The sequence below is a fragment of the Cherax quadricarinatus genome, chromosome 9, assembly GCF_038502225.1.
Source record: "Cherax quadricarinatus isolate ZL_2023a chromosome 9, ASM3850222v1, whole genome shotgun sequence".
In the NCBI taxonomy this organism is placed as follows: Eukaryota; Metazoa; Arthropoda; class Malacostraca; order Decapoda; family Parastacidae; genus Cherax; species Cherax quadricarinatus.
The window spans coordinates 14058035-14078439 of record NC_091300.1 but is presented as its reverse complement, the minus strand read 5'-3'; the positions used below and the strand labels follow the sequence as shown (position 1 = coordinate 14078439).

General features: G+C 38.8%; 1 protein-coding gene across 2 annotated transcripts in view; it reads left to right on the top strand.

Moving 5' to 3' along the window:
- The first annotated feature begins 3793 nt into the window (after positions 1–3793).
- LOC138852464 (organic cation transporter protein-like) overlaps positions 3794–20405 on the top strand; it is a 26614-nt gene continuing 10002 nt past the window's right edge. The window contains exons 1-3 of one of the 2 annotated variants that reach the window (XR_011391767.1): positions 3794–4096; positions 4914–5915; positions 11483–12484. Coding sequence is in view for 1 of the 2 variants with exons in the window: in XM_070083261.1 (XP_069939362.1) it covers positions 3809–4096; positions 4914–5066 (441 nt within the window). In the remaining variant the exon portion in view is untranslated. Of the gene's footprint in view, positions 4097–4913; positions 5916–11482; positions 12485–20405 lie in introns of those variants that run through there. The other variant, XM_070083261.1, reaches the window with a different exon arrangement.

Here is a 20405-nt window from a genome sequence, read left to right as displayed (position 1 = left end):
TATATATATCTATATATATATATATATATATATATATATGTATATATATATATATATATAATGTGTGTGTATATTTATATATTTATATATATATGTATATATATATATATTTATATATTTATATATTTATATATTATATATATATATATATATATATATATATATATATATATATATATATATATATATATATATATATATATGTGTGTGTGTGTATATTTATATATTTATATGTATATATATATATATATATATATATATATATATATATATATATATATATATATATATATATATATATATATATATATATATATATATATATATATATATATATATATATATATATATATATATATATATATATATATATATATATATATATATATTTTTTGTTTCAACAAACCGGCCATATCCCACCAAGGCAGGGTGGCCCAAAAAGAAAAACAAAAGTTTCTCTTTTTAAATTTAGTAATTTATACAGGAGAAGGGGTTACTTGCCCCTTGCTCCTGGCATTTTAGTCGCCTCTTACAACACGCATAGCTTACGGAGGAAGAATTCTGTCCCACTTCCCCATGGAGATAGGAAATAAACAAGAACAAGAACTAGTAAGAAAATAGAAGAAAACCCAGAGGGGTGTGTGTATATATACATGCTTGTACATGTATGTGTAGTGTGACCTAAGTGTAAGTAGAAGTAGCAAGATGTACCTGAAACCTTGCATATATATCTATATATATATATATATATATATATATATATATATATATATATATATATATGTCGTGCCGAATAGGCAGAACTTGCGATCTTGGCTTAAATAGCAACGTTCATCTTGCCATATAGGACAAGTGAAAATTTGTGTATGTAATAATTTCACCAAAATCATTCTGAACCTAACAAAAAAAATATATTTCACTGTGTTTGTTTAGTATTAAATTATTGTAAACAAATCTAAAATATATTTAGTTGGGTTAGGCTAAAATAAATTGTTCTTGTTATAATAAGGTTAGGTAAGTTTTCTAAGTTTCTTTTGGTGCAAAATTAAAAATTTTTACACTGCCATTAATGAAAAAAAAATATCTTTAAACGTATAAGAGAAAATTTTAGAACGGACTTAATTTTAAATGAGTTCTTGATAATTGACCAGTTATACATATTTGGCACAACATATATATATATATATATATATATATATATATATATATATATATATATATATATATATATATATATATATATATATATATATATATATATATATATATATAGATGTGTGCATGCTTGTGTAGTGTGACGTAAGTGTAAGTAGAAATAGCAAGGTATACCTGTTATCCAGCATGTTTATGAGACGGGAAAAAAAGACACCAGCAATCCTACCATCATGTAAAACAGTTACAGTTTCTGTTTCACAGTCACCTGGCAGGACGGCAGTACCTCCTTGGGTGGTTGCTGTCTACCAACCTACTACTGCATGTGTGTGCATTTTTGTTTGTTTGTTGCACAAATCAATTTTACAGGCTAAGACCTGTTATTTTACCTCAGCTCATTTCAAAGCCCATCCTCTCTAGGGTATACAGCCACCCCTTCCCCAGGATGTAACCCACAACAGTCAACTAGCACTTAGGTACCTACATACTGATAGGTGAACAGGGGCAGCAAGTGTAAGGAAACATGCCCAGCATTTCCACCCAAGCTGGGTATCAAACCATCAGCACTCAATATGTGAGCTGAGGCAGCAACCAACGTTACAGCTCAGATGCCCCTCCAAACTACAACATCTCCACCCCTCCCTTAGAGCGCAGACACTCTGTTTTCCACTTCCAGGACTCGAGTCTGGCTAACCAGTTTCTCAGAATCCCTTCATAAATCTTACCTTGCTCACACCTCAACAGCACATCAAACCATAAGGACCACTTGTCTCCACCCCTATTTAACACACACACATTGTGCACGCACAGGCACGCAACAGGCCACACTTACGTACTGGCCACATACAGGCCATGCACAGGCCACACGTATGTACGTACGTATGGCCTGTTGGATGTCCAAGCCTCTTTCTTACAAAAACCTCCTTTACCCCCTCCCTACAACTTTTTCTAGGATAACCCCTAACCCATCTTCCCTCATCTACAGATTTATACTCCTTCCAAGTCATCCAGTTTTGCTGCATCTTCTCTAAATGTCCAAACCACATAAGTAACTTCACAGTCCTCTGGATAATTCTTTTAGTAACCCCACACCTTTTAATTTCCAAACTATGAATTTTCTGCATGATCACACCACACATGGCACTGCTTTCATCCTTCTTGCTGCAACATTTGAAACTCATACTTCATACCCATGTAAGAATTTTGGCACAACTATACTTTCATCCACCCCCCCCCCCTTCCCATCTCATTTATTTATTTTATTTTTGTATTAATGTGAATGCATGTGATTATTTTTTATTTTTTTTATTAACACACTGGCCGATTTCCACCAAGGCAGGGTGGCCCGAAAAAGAAAAACTTTCACCATCATTCACTCCATCACTGTCTTGCCAGAAGGGTGCTTTACACTACAGTTTTTAAACTGCAACATTAACACCCCTCCTTCAGAGTGCAGGCACTGTACTTCCTATCTCCAGGACTCAAGTCCGGCCTGCCGGTTTCCCTGAACCCCTTCATAAATGTTACTTTGCTCACACTCCAACAGCACGTCAAGTATTAAAAACCATTCGTCTCCATTCACTCCTATCAAACACGCTCACGCACACCTGCTGGAAGTCCAAGCCCCTCGCACACAAAACCTCCTTTACCCCCTCCCTCCAACCTTTCCTAGGCCGACCCCTACCCCGCCTTCCTTCCACTACAGACTGATACACTCTTGAAGTCATTCTGTTTCGCTCCATTCTCTCTACATGTCCGAACCACCTCAACAACCCTTCCTCAGCCCTCTGGACAACAGTTTTGGTAATCCCGCACCTCCTCCTAACTTCCAAACTACGAATTCTCTGCATTATATTCACACCACACATTGCCCTCAGACATGACATCTCCACTGCCTCCAGCCTTCTCCTCGCTGCAACATTCATCACCCATGCTTCACACCCATATAAGAGCGTTGGTAAAACTATACTCTCATACATTCCCCTCTTTGCCTCCAAGGACAAAGTTCTTTGTCTCCACAGACTCCTAAGTGCACTGCTCACCCTTTTCCCCTCATCAATTCTATGATTCACCTCATCTTTCATAGGCCCATCCGCTGACATGTCCACTCCCAAATATCTGAATACATTCACCTCCTCTCCATACTTTCCATGTGATAGAAGCTTAATATACAGGCAGGAAAGCACAAGGATGGAAACTAAGCAGTTAAATGTTTGAATGTAGCACTTCTTTAAGACTTTAAATGGTATGGAAATGATTAGGTATGTCAATTAAGATTAAAAATGCTTATGTTACATAGTTTTTTCTTATTTTATGTTAAATTTACCCAAGTTGAATATTGATATTCTAGTAGGGCTGAGACAGTGGGTAAGTTTCTTATATTTATTGTCCTATGTTCATTTGGAAGTCAGTACTTGGATGATACATGACTGTTGGGGTCACATCCCATGTACTTTGGATAGGGCTGAGTTTTGAAATAAACTTAGTGGGAAAATAACTTTTAGCTCTTATTCCACCAAAAATGGAATAACGCTTTTTAATGTCTTGATAAAATTTAGCAGTATGATTTTTCTTCATTATTATATTAGGATTTGATAATAGTACATATTACTTTTAGAGAAAATTTATCTTAAACATTGGTAGATATTTAGCTGTGATGATATACACAAGATTAGTTTTAATTGATAAATTCTATTTCAGTGCTGAAATTTTTCCTACTGCAATACGAAACTCTGGCATGGGAATCGTTTCTGTTGCTGCAAGAGTTGGTGGTATGCTAGCACCACTGATCTTAATGTTGGGAGATGTTTTACCAAACCTGCAGTTTACAGCTCTTGGTATAATGACATTTGTGGCTGGAGTACTTAACCTCAAGTTACCTGAGACTCTTGGCCAACCAATGCCTGAAAGTGTGGCTGATATACTAGCTTTGAGAAATTTAGGGGTAAGTATATAGAGCATTGTCAAATATCATAGTATATTTATGATAATGAAGTTGTGTACTTTTGTATCCGATCGCTTATTTATTCTTAAACAGAGTTGTGTTCAGTGCCTTGTTTTCATGCATTTCAAGCTCTCCATTGCCACATTTTGGATATAAAAGTTTATCATTAATGAAACCCACGTGATTTGGTTGTTCTAGAGAAAGTTTTTTTTTCTACAGGCCACAGGAAACCACATTCTGCACTATATCCACTTGACCTAGTGGTTCAGTGGTGGGTGGTACCTAAATGAGCCACCCACCTTTTTCCCCTCTTGTCCATTCATAGTTTGCTTCATCTTTCATAGACTCATCGTCACACAAGTCTACTATCAAATCTCTGAACATATTCACTTTCTCCATACTCTTGCCTTCCAATCTGATATCAGATTCTTATTCTTAATAAGGATTTTACATAGTTAATTTATACTATAGGAACAGTAAGTAAATGAAAATTGAGCATTGCAATGAAATTTTCAAATATTAATTGAAAACATGATATTTTAGTAAAAACATACTGAAATTGAAATCTAAATACTGTACCTGAAATATGATACATATTCAGTGAAATGCAATACAGTAACTTGTACAGTATGTAGGGATGTTTACAGTCATTTATGAGTTTTAGTTAAAACCTGTTAATTATGATACCATAGTGTCATTTAATGTGTGTTTTACTTTGTAAAGCTGTATGACCCTTTTGGATTTACAATAATAAGGCTAAACAGTAACAATTTATTATAAAAGTCTTCAGTTTTTTTTTTTTATGCTTATTTTGCAGAAAACTGGTTGTTCCATCAAGGATTATCAATATAATAAGCTGGAAACTGGAGAAGAGGAGACAGACACAGAAGTAATTATGAGACCTCGGAGTCCTTTCATGAGAGGCAAGATTACTTCAGAAGATCAAGTGTGCCTTATTGAAGAAGAATGAAACTAAAGTAATACTATGGTCCAGTCCAGAATTCCTAAAATATTGTGTTCGATATGCATGCATGTGTGCGTGTGTATGTATGTATGCATGTTTGTATGTGTGTAATATATATGTCATAAGAGGCGACTAAAATGTCAGGAGCAAGGGGCAAGTAACCCCTTCTCCTGTATATATTACTAAATGTAAAAGGAGAAACTTCAGTTTTTCCTTTTAGGCCACCCTTTCTCGATGGGATACGGCCAGTGCATTGAAAGAATGTATATAGGCATGTTGTAAGAGGCGACTAAAATGCCGGGAGCAAGGGACTAGTAACCCCTTCTCCTGTATACATTACTAAAGCTAAAAAGAGAAACTTTTGTTTTTCTTTTTGGGCCACCCTGCCTTGGTGGGATATGGCTGGTTTGTTGAAAGGAAAAATATATATATACACCTACCATCCGACTTACGACCGAGTTCAGTTCCGAGAAACCGGTCGTAAGTCAAAATGGACGTAAGTCGAACTTTACTACTGAATATCAACATAACATTTTTGTAATGACTTTATTTTATTGTTTTATTTTGGTATTTCATGTTCCACTTTACTTTTTATGCTGTTAGTACTGTATTTTATACTGTAAGGTTTAGGATAAACACTGTGTACAACACAAACACTTGTTTATTTCCCAGAAATTTGGCATAAAAAACACGGCCGTAAGTCGAGTCGTCGTATGTCGAGCAGGTCATAAGTCGGATGGTAGGTGTGTGTGTGTGTGTATATGTTTATGTATATATGTATATATGTATATGTATTCTATGTTCACTTTCAACTTTCTACCTTTACACATTCCCAAACTCATAGAAAAGAGTAAGGTGATTTTTTTTTTTTTTTTTTTTATTATCACACCGGCCGATTCCCACCAAGGCAGGGTGGCCCGAAAAAGAAAAACTTTCACCATCATTCACTCCATCACTGTCTTGCCAGAAGGGTGCTTTACACTACAGGGTGTCAAATGATTTAGATAAAGAAAAATTGGATATCAAATTGGGGAGGAGGAGTATGGAAGAAGTGAATGTTTTCAGATACTTGGGAGTTGACGTGTCGGCGGATGGATTTATGAAGGATGAGGTTAATCATAGAATTGAGGAGGGAAAAAAGGTGAGTGGTGCGTTGAGGTATATGTGGAGTCAAAAAACGTTATCTATGGAGGCAAAGAAGGGAATGTATGAAAGTATAGTAGTACCAACACTCTTATATGGGTGTGAAGCTTGGGTGGTAAATGCAGCAGCGAGGAGACGGTTGGAGGCAGTGGAGATGTCCTGTTTAAGGGCAATGTGTGGTGTAAATATTATGCAGAAAATTCGGAGTGTGGAAATTAGGAGAAGGTGTGGAGTTAATAAAAGTATTAGTCAGAGGCCAGAAGAAGGGTTGTTGAGGTGGTTTGGTCATTTAGAGAGAATGGATCAAAGTAGAATGACATGGAAAGCATATAAATCTATAGGGGAAGGAAGGCGGGGTAGGGGTCGTCCTCGAAAGGGTTGGAGAGAGGGGGTAAAGGAGGTTTTGTGGGTAAGGGGCTTGGACTTCCAGCAAGCGTGCGTGAGCGTGTTAGATAGGAGTGAATGGAGACGAATGGTACTTGGGACCTGACGATCTGTTGGAGTGTGAGCAGGGTAATATTTAGTGAAGGGATTCAGGGAAACCGGTTATTTTCATATAGTCGGACTTGAGTCCTGGAAATGGGAAGTACAATGCCTGCACTTTAAAGGAGGGGTTTGGGATATTGGCAGTTTGGAGGGATGTGTTGTGTATCTTTATACGTATATGCTTCTAAACTGTTGTATTCTGAGCACCTCTGCAAAAACAGTGATAATGTGCAAGTGTGGTGAAAGTGTTGAATGATGATGAAAGTATTTTCTTTTTGGGGATTTTCTTTCTTTTTTGGGTCACACTGCCTCGGTGGGAGACGGCCGACTTGTTGAAAAACAAAAAAAAAAATGTATATGTATATATGTATATGTATATATGTATATGTATATGTATATATGTATATGTATATATGTATATGTATATATGTATATATGGAGCGAAACAGAATAACTTCAAGAGTGTATCAGTCTGTAGTGGAAGGAAGGCGGGGTAGGGGTCGGCCTAGGAAGGGTTGGAGGGAGGGGGTAAAGGAGGTTTTGTGTGCGAGGGGCTTGGACTTCCAGCAGGCATGCGTGAGCGTGTTTGATAGGAGTGAATGGAGACAAATGGTTTTTAATACTTGACGTGCTGTTGGAGTGTGAGCAAAGTAACATTTATGAAGGGATTCAGGGAAACCGGCAGGCCGGACTTGAGTCCTGGAGATGGGAAGTACAGTGCCTGCACTCTGAAGGTGGGGTGTTAATGTTGCAGTTTAAAAACTGTAGTGTAAAGCACCCTTCTGGCAAGACAGTGATGGAGTGAATGATGGTGAAAGTTTTTCTTTTTCGGGCCACCCTGCCTTGGTGGGAATCGGCCAGTGTGATAATAAAAAAAAAAAATAATAATATGTATATATGTATATGTATATGTATATATGTATATATGTATATGTATATGTATATATGTATATATATACAGTGGACCCCCGGTTAACGATTTTAATCCGTGCAAGAGGGGTAATTGTTATGCGAAATAATCGTTATGTGAATGAATTTTCCCCATAAGAAATAATGGAAATAAAATTAATCCGTGCAAGACACCCAAAAGTATGAAAAAAAAAATTTTACCACATGAAATATACATTTTCCCACACACAAAGAGAAGGATACATGCACAATAGTAGAGTAGTACATGCACAGTATATATTGTGCATGTACTAGTCTACTAAATGAAGAATAAATGACACTTACCTTTATTGAAGATGCAGCAATGACTGATGAGACACTGTGTCCTGGGAGTGCCTTTTCCTCCTGAGTACTGTAGGTCCTGTTTGGCATTTTCTTCCAGAACAGGCCTTATCACACTGTGTATGCCACTACGATTCTTAAATCTCTCAAACCAACCTTTGCTGGCTTTAAATTCACCAATATGAGCACTAGTTCCAGGCATTTTTCCCTGTTCACCTGGGTGTTAGTCGACTTGTGTGGGTTGCATCCTGGGAGATAAGATTAAGGACCCCAATGGAAATAAGTTAGACAGTCTTCGATGACACTGACTTTTTTGGGTTATCCTGGGTGGCAAATCCTCTGGGGTTAATTGTTTCTTGGTATTCTCAATAAGCCACACCAACAACGGTGCTACAGCAGCAGCAGCAGCTGACAGTGCAGCAGCAGCAGCAGCAGCTGACAGTGCAGCAGCAGCAGCAGCTGTACCACCAATAGTAGCGATGGTTGATTGGGGTTTATTATACAACCTGGCCAGCTCGGAGACATGCACTCCACTTTCATACTTATCAATGATCTTTTTCTTCATCTCTATTGTAATTCTCACCCTTATTGCTGTAGGGTTGGCACTAGAAGCTTTCTTGGGGCCCATGGTCACTTATTTTCCAGAAAAAGCACCGAAAACACCGTAATAATACGAAATATTCCGATTGTATGCTTGGATGTTACCGCGGAGGCTGGCTGGTAAACAATGCCACCGGCGGAACATGTGAGCGCGTCTCAGAAGAAAATCGGTAAGCGGGTTTTTAAGCGGTATGTGAGGCAAAATTTTTGCAATTAAAGTAAGCGGTATGCGAAATAATCGCTATGTGATGCCATCGTTATGCGGGGGTCCACTGTATAGGTAGTACGTTGGTAGACAGCAACCACCCAGGGAGGTACTACCGTCCTGCCAAGTGAGTGTAAAACGAAGCCTGTGATTGTTTTACATGATGGTAGGATTGCTGATGTCTTTTGTCTATCTCATAAATATGCAAGATTACAGGCATGTCTTGCTACTTCTACTTACACTTAGGTCACACTACACATACATGTACACATTTATTTATACACACTCATCTGAGTTTTCTTTGATTTTATCTTAATAGTTCTTGGTCTTATTAATTTTCCTTTTATATCCATGGGGAAGTGGAATAAGAATCTTTCCTCCGTAAGCCATGCGTGTTGTAAAAGTCAACTAAAATGCCGGGAACAATGGGCTAGTAACCCCTTTTCCTGTAAAGATTACTAAAAAGAATAAGAAGAAGAAAATTGTCAAAGTGGGAAGTCTGAATGTGTGTGGATGTTGTGCAGATGATAAGAAAGAGATGATTGTGGATGTTATGAATGAGAAGAAGCTGGATGTCCTGGCTTTAAGTGAAACAAAGCTGAAGGGGGTGGGAGAGTTTCAGTGGAGAGGAATAAATTGGATTAGGTCAGGGGTTTCAAATAGAGTTAGAGCTAAAGAAGGAGTAGCAATAATGTTGAAGGATAAGCTATGGCAGGAAAAGAGAGACTATAAATGTATTAATTCAAGGATTATGTGGAGTAAAATAAAGATTGGATGTGAAAAGTGGGTTATAATCGTGTATGCACCTGGAGAAGAGAGAAGTGTAGAGGAGAGAGAGAGATTTTGGGAAATGTTGAGTGAATGTGTGGGGAGTTTTGAATCAAGTGTGAGAGTAATGGTGGTTGGGGATTTCAATGCTAAAGTGGGTAAAAATGTTATGGAAGGAGTAGTAGGTAAATTTGGGGTGCCAGGGGTAAATGTAAATGGGGAGCCTTTAATTGAGCTATGTGTAGAAAGAAATTTGGTAATAAGTAATACATATTTTATGAAAAAGAGGATAAATAAATATACAAGGTATGATGTAGCACGTAATGAAAGTAGTTTATTAGATTATGTATTGGTGGATAAAAGGTTGATGGGTAGGCTCCAGGATGTACATGTTTATAGAGGGGCAACTGATATATCGGATCATTATTTAGTTGTAGCTACAGTTAGAGTAGGAGGTAGATGGGAAAAGAGGAAGGTGGCAACAACAAGTAAGAGGGAGGTGAAAGTGTATAAACTAAGGGAGGAGGAAGTTCGGGTGAGATATAAGCGACTATTGGCAGAAAGGTGGGCTAGTGCAAAGATGAGTAGTGGGGGGGTTGAAGAGGGTTGGAATAGTTTTAAAAATGCAGTATTAGAATGTGGGGCAGAAGTTTGTGGTTATAGGAGGGTGGGGGCAGGGGGAAAGAGGAGTGATTGGTGGAATGATGAAGTAAAGGGTGTGATAAAAGAGAAAAAGGTAGCTTATGAGAGGTTTTTACAAAGCAGAAGTGTTATAAGAAGAGCAGAGTATATGGAGAGTAAAAGAAAGGTGAAGAGAGTGGTGAGAGAGTGCAAAAGGAGAGCAGATGAAAGAGTGGGAGAGGCACTGTCAAGAAATTTTAATGAAAATAAGAAAAAATTTTGGAGTGAGTTAAACAAGTTAAGAAAGCCTAGGGAAAATATGGATTTGTCAGTTAAAAACAGAGTAGGGGAGTTAGTAGATGGGGAGATGGAGGTATTGGGTAGATGGCGAGAATATTTTGAGGAACTTTTAAATGTTAAGGAAGAAACAGAGGCAGTAATTTCATGCACTGGTCAGGGAGGTATACCATCTTTTAGGAGTGAAGAAGAGCAGAATGTAAGTGTGGGGAAGGTACGTGAGGCATTACATAAAATGAAAGGGGGTAAAGCAGCTGGAACTGATGGGATCATGACAGAAATGTTAAAAGCAGGGGGTGATATAGTGTTGGAGTGGTTGGTACTTTTGTTTAATAAATGTATGAAAGAGGGGAAGGTACCTAGGGATTGGCAGAGAGCATGTATAGTCCCTTTATATAAAGGGAAAGGGGACAAAAGAGACTGTAAAAATTATAGAGGAATAAGCTTACTGAGTATACCAGGAAAAGTGTACGGTAGGGTTATAATTGAAAGAATTAGAGGTAAGACAGAATGTAGGATTGCGGATGAGCAAGGAGGTTTTAGAGTGGGTAGGGGATGTGTAGATCAGGTGTTTACATTGAAGCATATATGTGAACAGTATTTAGATAAAGATAGGGAAGTTTTTATTGCATTTATGGATTTAGAAAAGGCATATGATAGAGTGGATAGAGGAGCAATGTGGCAGATGTTGCAAGTATATGGAATAGGTGGTAAGTTATTAAATGCTGTAAAGAGTTTTTATGAGGATAGTGAGGCTCAGGTTAGGGTGTGTAGAAGAGAGGGAGACTACTTCCCAGTAAAAGTAGGTCTTAGACAGGGATGTGTAATGTCACCATGGTTGTTTAATATATTTATAGATGGGGTTGTAAAGGAAGTAAATGCTAGGGTGTTTGGGAGAGGGGTGGGATTAAATTATGGGGAATCAAATTCAAAATGGGAATTGACACAGTTACTTTTTGCTGATGATACTGTGCTTATGGGAGATTCTAAAGAAAAATTGCAAAGGTTAGTGGATGAGTTTGGGAATGTGTGTAAAGGTAGAAAGTTGAAAGTGAACATAGAAAAGAGTAAGGTGATGAGGGTGTCAAATGATTTAGATAAAGAAAAATTGGATATCAAATTGGGGAGGAGGAGTATGGAAGAAGTGAATGTTTTCAGATACTTGGGAGTTGACGTGTCGGCGGATGGATTTATGAAGGATGAGGTTAATCATAGAATTGAGGAGGGAAAAAAACTGAGTGGTGCATTGAGGTATATGTGGAGTCAAAAAACGTTATCTATGGAGGCAAAGAAGGGAATGTATGAAAGTATAGTAGTACCAACACTCTTATATGGGTGTGAAGCTTGGGTGGTAAATGCAGCAGCGAGGAGACGGTTGGAGGCAGTGGAGATGTCCTGTTTAAGGGCAATGTGTGGTGTAAATATTATGCAGAAAATTCGGAGTGTGGAAATTAGGAGAAGGTGTGGAGTTAATAAAAGTATTAGTCAGAGGGCAGAAGAGGGGTTGTTGAGGTGGTTTGGTCATTTAGAGAGAATGGATCAAAGTAGAATGACATGGAAAGCATATAAATCTATAGGGGAAGGAAGGCGGGGTAGGGGTCGTCCTCGAAAGGGTTGGAGAGAGGGGGTAAAGGAGGTTTTGTGGGTAAGGGGCTTGGACTTCCAGCAAGCGTGCGTGAGCGTGTTAGATAGGAGTGAATGGAGACGAATGGTACTTGGGACCTGACGATCTGTTGGAGTGTGAGCAGGGTAATATTTAGTGAAGGGATTCAGGGAAACCGGTTATTTTCATATAGTCGGACTTGAGTCCTGGAAATGGGAAGTACAATGCCTGCACTTTAAAGGAGGGGTTTGGCAGTTTGGAGGGATATGTTGTGTATCTTTATGTGTGTATGCTTCTAGACTGTTGTATTCTGAGCACCTCTGGAAAAACAGTGATAATGTGCGAGTGTGGTGAAAGTGTTGAATGATGATGAAAGTATTTTCTTTTTGGGGATTTTCTTTCTTTTTTTGGGTCACCCTGCCTCGGTGGGAGACGGCCGACTTGTTGAAAAAAAAAAAAAAAAAAAATGTATATGTATATATGTATATGTATATATGTATATGTATATATGTATATGTATATATGTATATGTATATATGTATATGTATATATGTATATATGTATGTATATATGTATATGTATATATGTATATGTATATATGTATATGTATATATGTATATGTATATATATACATGTATATATATATATATACAGTGGACCCCCGGTTAACGAACTTTTTTCATTCCAGTAGTATGTTTAGGTGCCAGTACTGACCGAATTTTTTCCCATAAGGAATATTGTGAAGTAGATTAGTCCATTTCAGACCCCCAAACATACACGTACAAACGCACTTACATAAATACACTTACATAATTGGTCGCATTTGGAGGTGATCGTTATGCGGGGGTCCACTGTATGTATATATATATATATATATATATATGTATATATATATATATATATATATATGTATATATGTATATATATATATATATATATGTATATATATATATATATATATATATATATATAATTATAGAGGAATAAGTTTACTGAGTATACCAGGAAAAGTATAGGGTAGGGTTATAATTGAAAGAATTAGAGGTAAGACAGAATGTAGAATTGCGGATGAGCAAGGAGGCTTCAGAGTGGGTAGGGGATGTGTAGATCAAGTGTTTACATTGAAGCATATATTTTTTTTTTTTTTCAACAAACCGGCCGTGTCCCACCGAGGCAGGGTGGCCCAAAAAGAAAAACAAAAGTTTCTCTTTTCAAATTTAGTAATTTATACAGGAGAAGGGGTTACTAGCCCCTTGCTCCCGGCATTTTAGTCGCCTCTTACAACACGCATGGCTTACGGAGGAAGAATTCTATTCCACTTCCCCATGGAGATAAGAGGAAATAAACAAGAATAAGAACTAGAAAGAAAATAGAAGAAAACCCAGAGGGGTGTGTATATATGTGCTTGTACATGTATGTGTAGTGTGACCTAAGTGTAAGTAGAAGTAGCAAGACGTACCTGAAATCTTGCATGTTCATGAGACAGAAAAAAGGACACCAGCAATCCTACCATCATGTAAAACAATTACAGGCTTTCGTTTTACACTCACTTGGCAGGACGGTAGTACCTCCCTGGGCGGTTGCTGTCTACCAACCTACTACCTACTGAAGCATATATATGAACAGTATTTAGATAAAGGTAGGGAAGTTTTCATTGCATTTATGGATTTAGAAAAGGCATATGATAGAGTGGATAGAGGAGCAATGTGGCAGATGTTGCAAGTATATGGAATAGGTGGTAAGTTACAAAATGCTGTAAAGAGCTTTTATGAGGAGAGTGAGGCTCAGGTTAGGGTATGTAAAAGAGAGGGAGAATACTTCCCGGTAAAAGTAGGTCTTAGACAGGGATGTGTAATGTCACCATGGTTGTTCAATATATTTATAGATGGGGTTGTAAAGGAAGTAAATGCTAGGGTGTTCGGGAGAGGGGTGGGATTAAATTATGGGGAATCAAATTCAAAATGGGAACTGACAGTTACTCTTTGCTGATGATACTGTGCTTATGGGAGATTCTAAAGAAAAATTGCAAAGCTTAGTGGATGAGTTTGAGAATGTGTGTAAAAGTAGAAAGTTGAAAGTGAACATAGAAAAGAGCAAGGTGATGAGGGTATCAAATGATTTAGATAAAGAAAAATTGGATATCAAATTGGGGAGGAGGAGTATGGAAGAAGTGAATGTTTTCAGATACTTGGGAGTTGACGTGTCGGCGGATGGATTTATGAAGGATGAGGTTAATCATAGAATTGATGAGAAAAAAAAAGTGAGTGGTGCATTGAGGTATATGTGGAGTCAAAAAATGTTATCTATGGAGGCCAAGAAGGGAATGTATGAAAGTATAGTAGTACCAACACACTTATATGGATGTGAAGCTTGGGTGGTAAATGCAGCAGCGAGGAGACGGTTGGAGGCAGTGGAGATGTCCTGTCTAAGGGCAATGTGTGGTGTAAATATTATGCAGAAAATTTGGAATGTGGAAATTAGGAGAAGGTGTGGAGTTAATAAAAGCATTAGTCAGAGGGCAGAAGACGGGTTGTTGAGGTGGTTTGGTCATTTAGAGAGAATGGATTAAAGAACATAAGAACATAAGAACGAAGGAACACTGCAGAAGGCCTACTGGCCCATGCGAGGCAGGTCCAAGTCCCTACCGGCTTAAGCCAATGCACCCAACCTAGTCAGGTCAGGTCACATTGACTTAAGGGAGGAACACGGCAACCGACCTGTTAGCACAAGCTGTCAGGTCCAACTCACACCCACCCACATCTACTCATGTATTTATCCAACCTATTTTTAAAGCTACACAACGTTCTGGCCTCTATAACGGTACTTGGGAGTTTGTTCCACTCATCCACAACTCTATTACCAAACCAGTACTTTCCTATATCCCTCCTGAATCTGAATTTTTCCAACTTAAAACCATTGCTGCGAGTCCTGTCTAGGCTAGATATTTTCAGCACACTATTTACATCCCCTTTATTTATTCCTGTCTTCCACTTATAAACCTCAATCATATCCCCCCTAATTCTACGTCTTTCTAGAGAGTGCAGTTTCAGGGCCCTTAGTCTATCCTCATAGGGAAGGTTTCTGATACATGGGATCATCTTTGTCATCCTCCTTTGTACATTTTCCAGAGAATTTATATCCATTCTGTAATACGGTGACCAAAACTGTGCAGCATAATCTAAATGAGGCCTAACCAAGGATGTATAGAGTTGAAGAACAACCTGAGGACTCCTATTATTTATGCTTCTTGATATGAAGCCAAGGATTCTATTAGCTTTATTGCGAACACTTATGCACTGTTGTCTTGGTTTCAGATTACTGCTAACCAGAACTCCTAAATCTTTTTCGCAATCCGTAATATTAAGATCTACATTATTTAGTTTATATGTGGCATGGTTATTGTCCTGTCCAACATTTAGAACTTTGCATTTGTCTATATTAAACTGCATCTGCCACTTCTCCGACCACTGCATCAGTCTATTCAAATCCTCCTGGAGTGCTCGAATGTCCTCGTCAGAATGAATTCGACGGCCTATTTTGGTGTCATCGGCAAACTTGCCGATGTCGCTCTTTATGCCCTCATCTATGTCGTTTATGTAGATTGTGAACAGCAGGGGGCCCAACACTGACCCCTGTGGAACACCGCTCGTGACGCCTCCCCACTCTGACTTCTCCCCATTTATGCAAACTCTCTGCTGCCTATTTGTCAACCATGCCTCTATCCAGGAAAAAATTTCTCCTCCTATTCCATGTGCTTTAATTTTCCTCAATAGTCTCTGATGTGGGACCCTGTCAAAAGCCTTACTGAAGTCCATATACACAATATCATATTCATTACCATGATCTACCTCCTCAAATACCTTAGTGAAAAAAGTTAATAAATTCGTAAGGCAGGAACGCCCCTTTGTAAAACCATGCTGAGATTCGTTGATTAATTTATGCTTTTCAAGGTGGCTACGAACTGCCTCGGCAATTATTGATTCCATAAATTTTCCCACTATGGAGGTTAGGCTTATTGGTCTATAGTTCGAAGCTAAGGACCTGTCACCTGTTTTGAAAATAGGTATCACATTTGCCATTTTCCACTTATCTGGCACCATGCCAGTTTGTAGTGATATGTTGAAAAGATTAGCCAAAGGTGTGCTAAGCTCCTCTTTACATTCCTTTAGAACCCTTGCATACAGTTCATCAGGGCCTGGGGATTTGTTAGGTTTTAATTTATCTATTTGCCTAAGGACCATGTCACTTGTGACCCTAATAGTGCACAGTTTATTATCGTCCTGTTCTACATAATTTATCATTACTGGAATATCGCTGGTATCCTCCTGTGTAAAAACTGAGAGGAAGTATGTGTTAAAAATTCTACACATTTCCTTATCACTGTCAGTGAGCTGACCCGAGGAACTTTTGAGTGGGCCTATCTTGTCCCTGATCTTACTTCTGTATACCTGAAAGAATCCTTTTGGGTTAGTCTTCGATTCTCTTGCAACTTTAACCTCATAATCTCTTTTTGCTTTTCTAATTCCCTTTTTTATTTCTCTCTTTAACTGAATATATCGATTTCTTAATTGCCCCTCTCCTCTTTTGATTTGCCTATATATGCCTCTCTTTTGACCAATCAGATATTTTAATCTATTGTTCATCCATTTAGGATCATTTTTGTTTGATCTGATTTCCCTATTTGGAACATAATTTGACTGAGCAGCTAGAACTATGCCCTGGAAAGCATCATATCGGCAACCATCACCACCTACCTGACCCCTAGTCAGGTCATTCCAGTTCAGCCCACCTAAGTAATTTTTCAGTCCTATGAAATCAGCCAAGCGAAAGTCAGGGACGGAGACTTGATTGCCATTATTAGGGGAATTCCATGATATGTTAAAACTGAGTGATTTGTGATCACTCTCCCCAAGCTCATCATTAACCTCAAGATTATTAATTAGTGTTTCCCTACTGGCAAGAACCAAGTCAAGGAGGTTATTTCCCCTAGTTGGCTCTGTCACAAACTGTTTTAAAAAACAATCCTGGATCGTATCAAGAAAGTCACCCGACTCTAAATTTCCTGTCAAATTGCTCCAGTCAATCTGTCTATAGTTGAAATCTCCCATTAGCACAACATTTTCGTATGTAGATGCCTTACGAATTTCGTCCCATAGAAGTTTACTGCACTCCCTATCAAGATTTGGGGCCCTGTAAATCACACCCAAAATTAGTTTTTCTCGGCCCTCGAGAAGCTGTAACCAAACAGATTCAGTGGCTGACGCTTCTAATTTAATATCTTGTCTAACACAACAATTTAAATTGTCTCTGACATACATCGCTACTCCACCACCTTTCCTGTTGACCCTGTCAGTGTGGAATAATTTATAGCCTTGTATGTGACATTCAGAGGGCATCTCTCTATCTTTCAGATTGAGCCAGGTCTCTGTTATAGCAATAATATCTATGTTTCCTGCACTTGCAATTAATCTTAGCTCATCTATCTTATTTCTAACACTCCTGCTATTAGTATAGTAAACCTTAAGGGAGCTAGTCCCTTGCTGCCCTCTGCTGTCCCCCTTTGTTTGCTGACCTGTTCTATTGTCTTTATTTATAACTTCATGCTGAATGCCTTTTATACATTTACTGTTTCCAACCCTAGTGTTGCAACCTGCTTGTTTCCCACACACACCCATACCTCTATCTTCCATCAGTTTAAAATCATAGGCATTTCACCAATGGCCTTCTCAATCGAGTCTGCAAGTGCTACCACCCCTGCCCCAGAGAGATGAACCCCATCCCTTGCATACATATCATGTTTGCCATAAAAGTTGTTCCAGTTGTCAATGAATGGGATTGCATGTTCCTTGCAGTATCTGTCTAGCCAGCAATTTACACCAATTGCCCTAGACAACCATTCATTTCCTACTCCCCTTCTAGGCAAGATGCTACATATGATTGGGATCCCTCCCTTAGACTTAATGAAATCTATAGCTGACCTGTACTTATCTAGCAGCTCTTCTCTCCTACCCTTCCCAATATCATTTCCACCAGCACTGAGACAGATAATGGGCTTGTTCCCATTACCTGACATGATATTATCCAGTCTGTTGACAATGTCCCCAACACCAGCTCCAGGGAAGCACACTCTATCTCTCATCTTCTTATTCCTATTACAAAAAGCACGATCAACATATCTTACCTGAGAGTCACCAACCACAAGAATGCGCTTACCTTCATTAGCAGGGGCAGTAGTACCCTTACCTTCACTGGCCACTGAAGTACATTCATCCTGGAGAACAGAGAAGCGATTTCCTACCTTCAGATCTGCACTCTTAACTTTCCTTACTCTGATGCGCCTCCCATTACTGTGAACAACTCGCCACTTGTAGCAGGTGCTGGGCTGCACCTCACTGCTGGTAGCCGTTGCTACCACCCCACCTACAGCCTCCTCACAGTGAGAGACAGACTGCACCTCACTGCTAGAAGCCTCATTCCCCACATCTCCAACCACCTCACACTCTCTCCCAGGCCCATTGAGGTGGACCTTCAGCCTCCTAATCTCCTCCTGGAGAAGCAAGACCTCCTCCTTCAACTCTCCAACCTCAGCTTTTAAAACACTGTAGAAGCAAGCCATGCTTTGTAACCGTCCACGCTAATCCCCAAGCAGCTCAGGGTCTGTGACCTCACGTGACGACTGACCACTGAACACTGACTGTTGGAGTGTGAGCAGTGTAATATTTAGTGAATTCAGGGAAACTGGTTACTGACTTGACTGGAAATGGGAAGTACAATGCACTTTAAAGGAGGGGTTTGGGATATTGGCAGTTTGGAGGGATATGTTGTGTATCTTTATATGTGTATGCTTCTAAACTGTTGTATTCTGAGCACCTCTGCAAAAACAGTGATATTGTGCGAGTGTGGTGAAAGCGTTGAATGATGATGAAAGTATTTTCTTTTTGGGGATTTTCTTTCTTTTTTTTTTTGGGTCACCCTGCCTCGGTGGGAGACGGCCGACTTGTTGAAAAATTATATATATATATATATATATATATATATATATATATATATATATATATATATATACACACACACACACACACACACACACACACACACACACACACACACACACACACACACACACACACACACACACACACACACACACACACACACACACACACACACACACACACACACACACACACACACACACACACACACACACACACACACACACACACACACACACACACACACACATACATACACATACACATACAGTGGAACCTCGGCTTACGAATTTAATCCGTTCTATGACCTCATTCGTATGCTGAGTCAATTTTCCTCATTTAAATTAATTGAAATGGCATTAATCCATTCCAGTGGAATTCCTGCTCTTAGGAGGCACGACAAAATACTTCAATATGATGGTAATACCAACTCTACGGCTTATTTATATATCACAATTCATCTCATTTCACTATCACTCAAAGAATGCACAACAGGTCCATCATTGTCAGTGTTCAGTATTTTTTCGATGTCAGCTTCCTGTACCTTCATTAGCACACAGTCAAGATGAGTAAATAGAATTGTCAACGCTTATTGCTTGGGTACATTTATTCTGTTAATGGGATGGCTCTGTGAAGGACCTGCCTAGTATGGACCAACAGACCTATTGCAGTGTTCCTTCTTTCTAATGTTGTTAAACCATTTATCACAGGATTATTAAAACTTATTGTTTGGGTAGTGTTTATTCTGTTAGTGGGCTGGATTTGTGAAGGACCTGCCAAGTATGGGCCAACAGACCTGCTGCAGTGTTCCTCCTTTCTTATGTTCTTATATTGACGAGTGGAACAATCTGCCTAGTATGGTTACTGAGGATAACACCTTGGGTAGTTTCAAATTTGTGTTGGCTAAATACACGAGTGAGAGGGGTTGGACGTGAGTGGGACCCGCACAAGAGTAAATAGAATTATCAAAGCTTACTGCTTGGGTAGCATTGAAAATTGAGTTGGGCAAATATTCTGTTAGTGGGATGGATTGTGAAGGACCTGCCTAGTATGGGCCAACAGGCCTGCTGCAGTGTATTATTATTAGTATGTACATAATAATAATATTATTATTATTATTATTATTAATTTAGGGAAGTGGAACACAGATCCAATTCCCTTGATCAAGAGCCCCTCACCAAGGAACCTCCCTGGAGGGGGAAGTTCGCATCCTGAAATTTCGTTCGTATCCAGAAGCAAAAAATCGATCGAGTGACTGTTCGTATCCTGAAAAATTCACATGGTGGGGCATTCGTAAGCCGAGGTTCCACTGTATGTATTTATTTATTTCTAACACATTGGCCATTTCCCACTGAGGCAGGTTGTCCCCAAAAAGAAAAAGAAAAAATACTTTCATC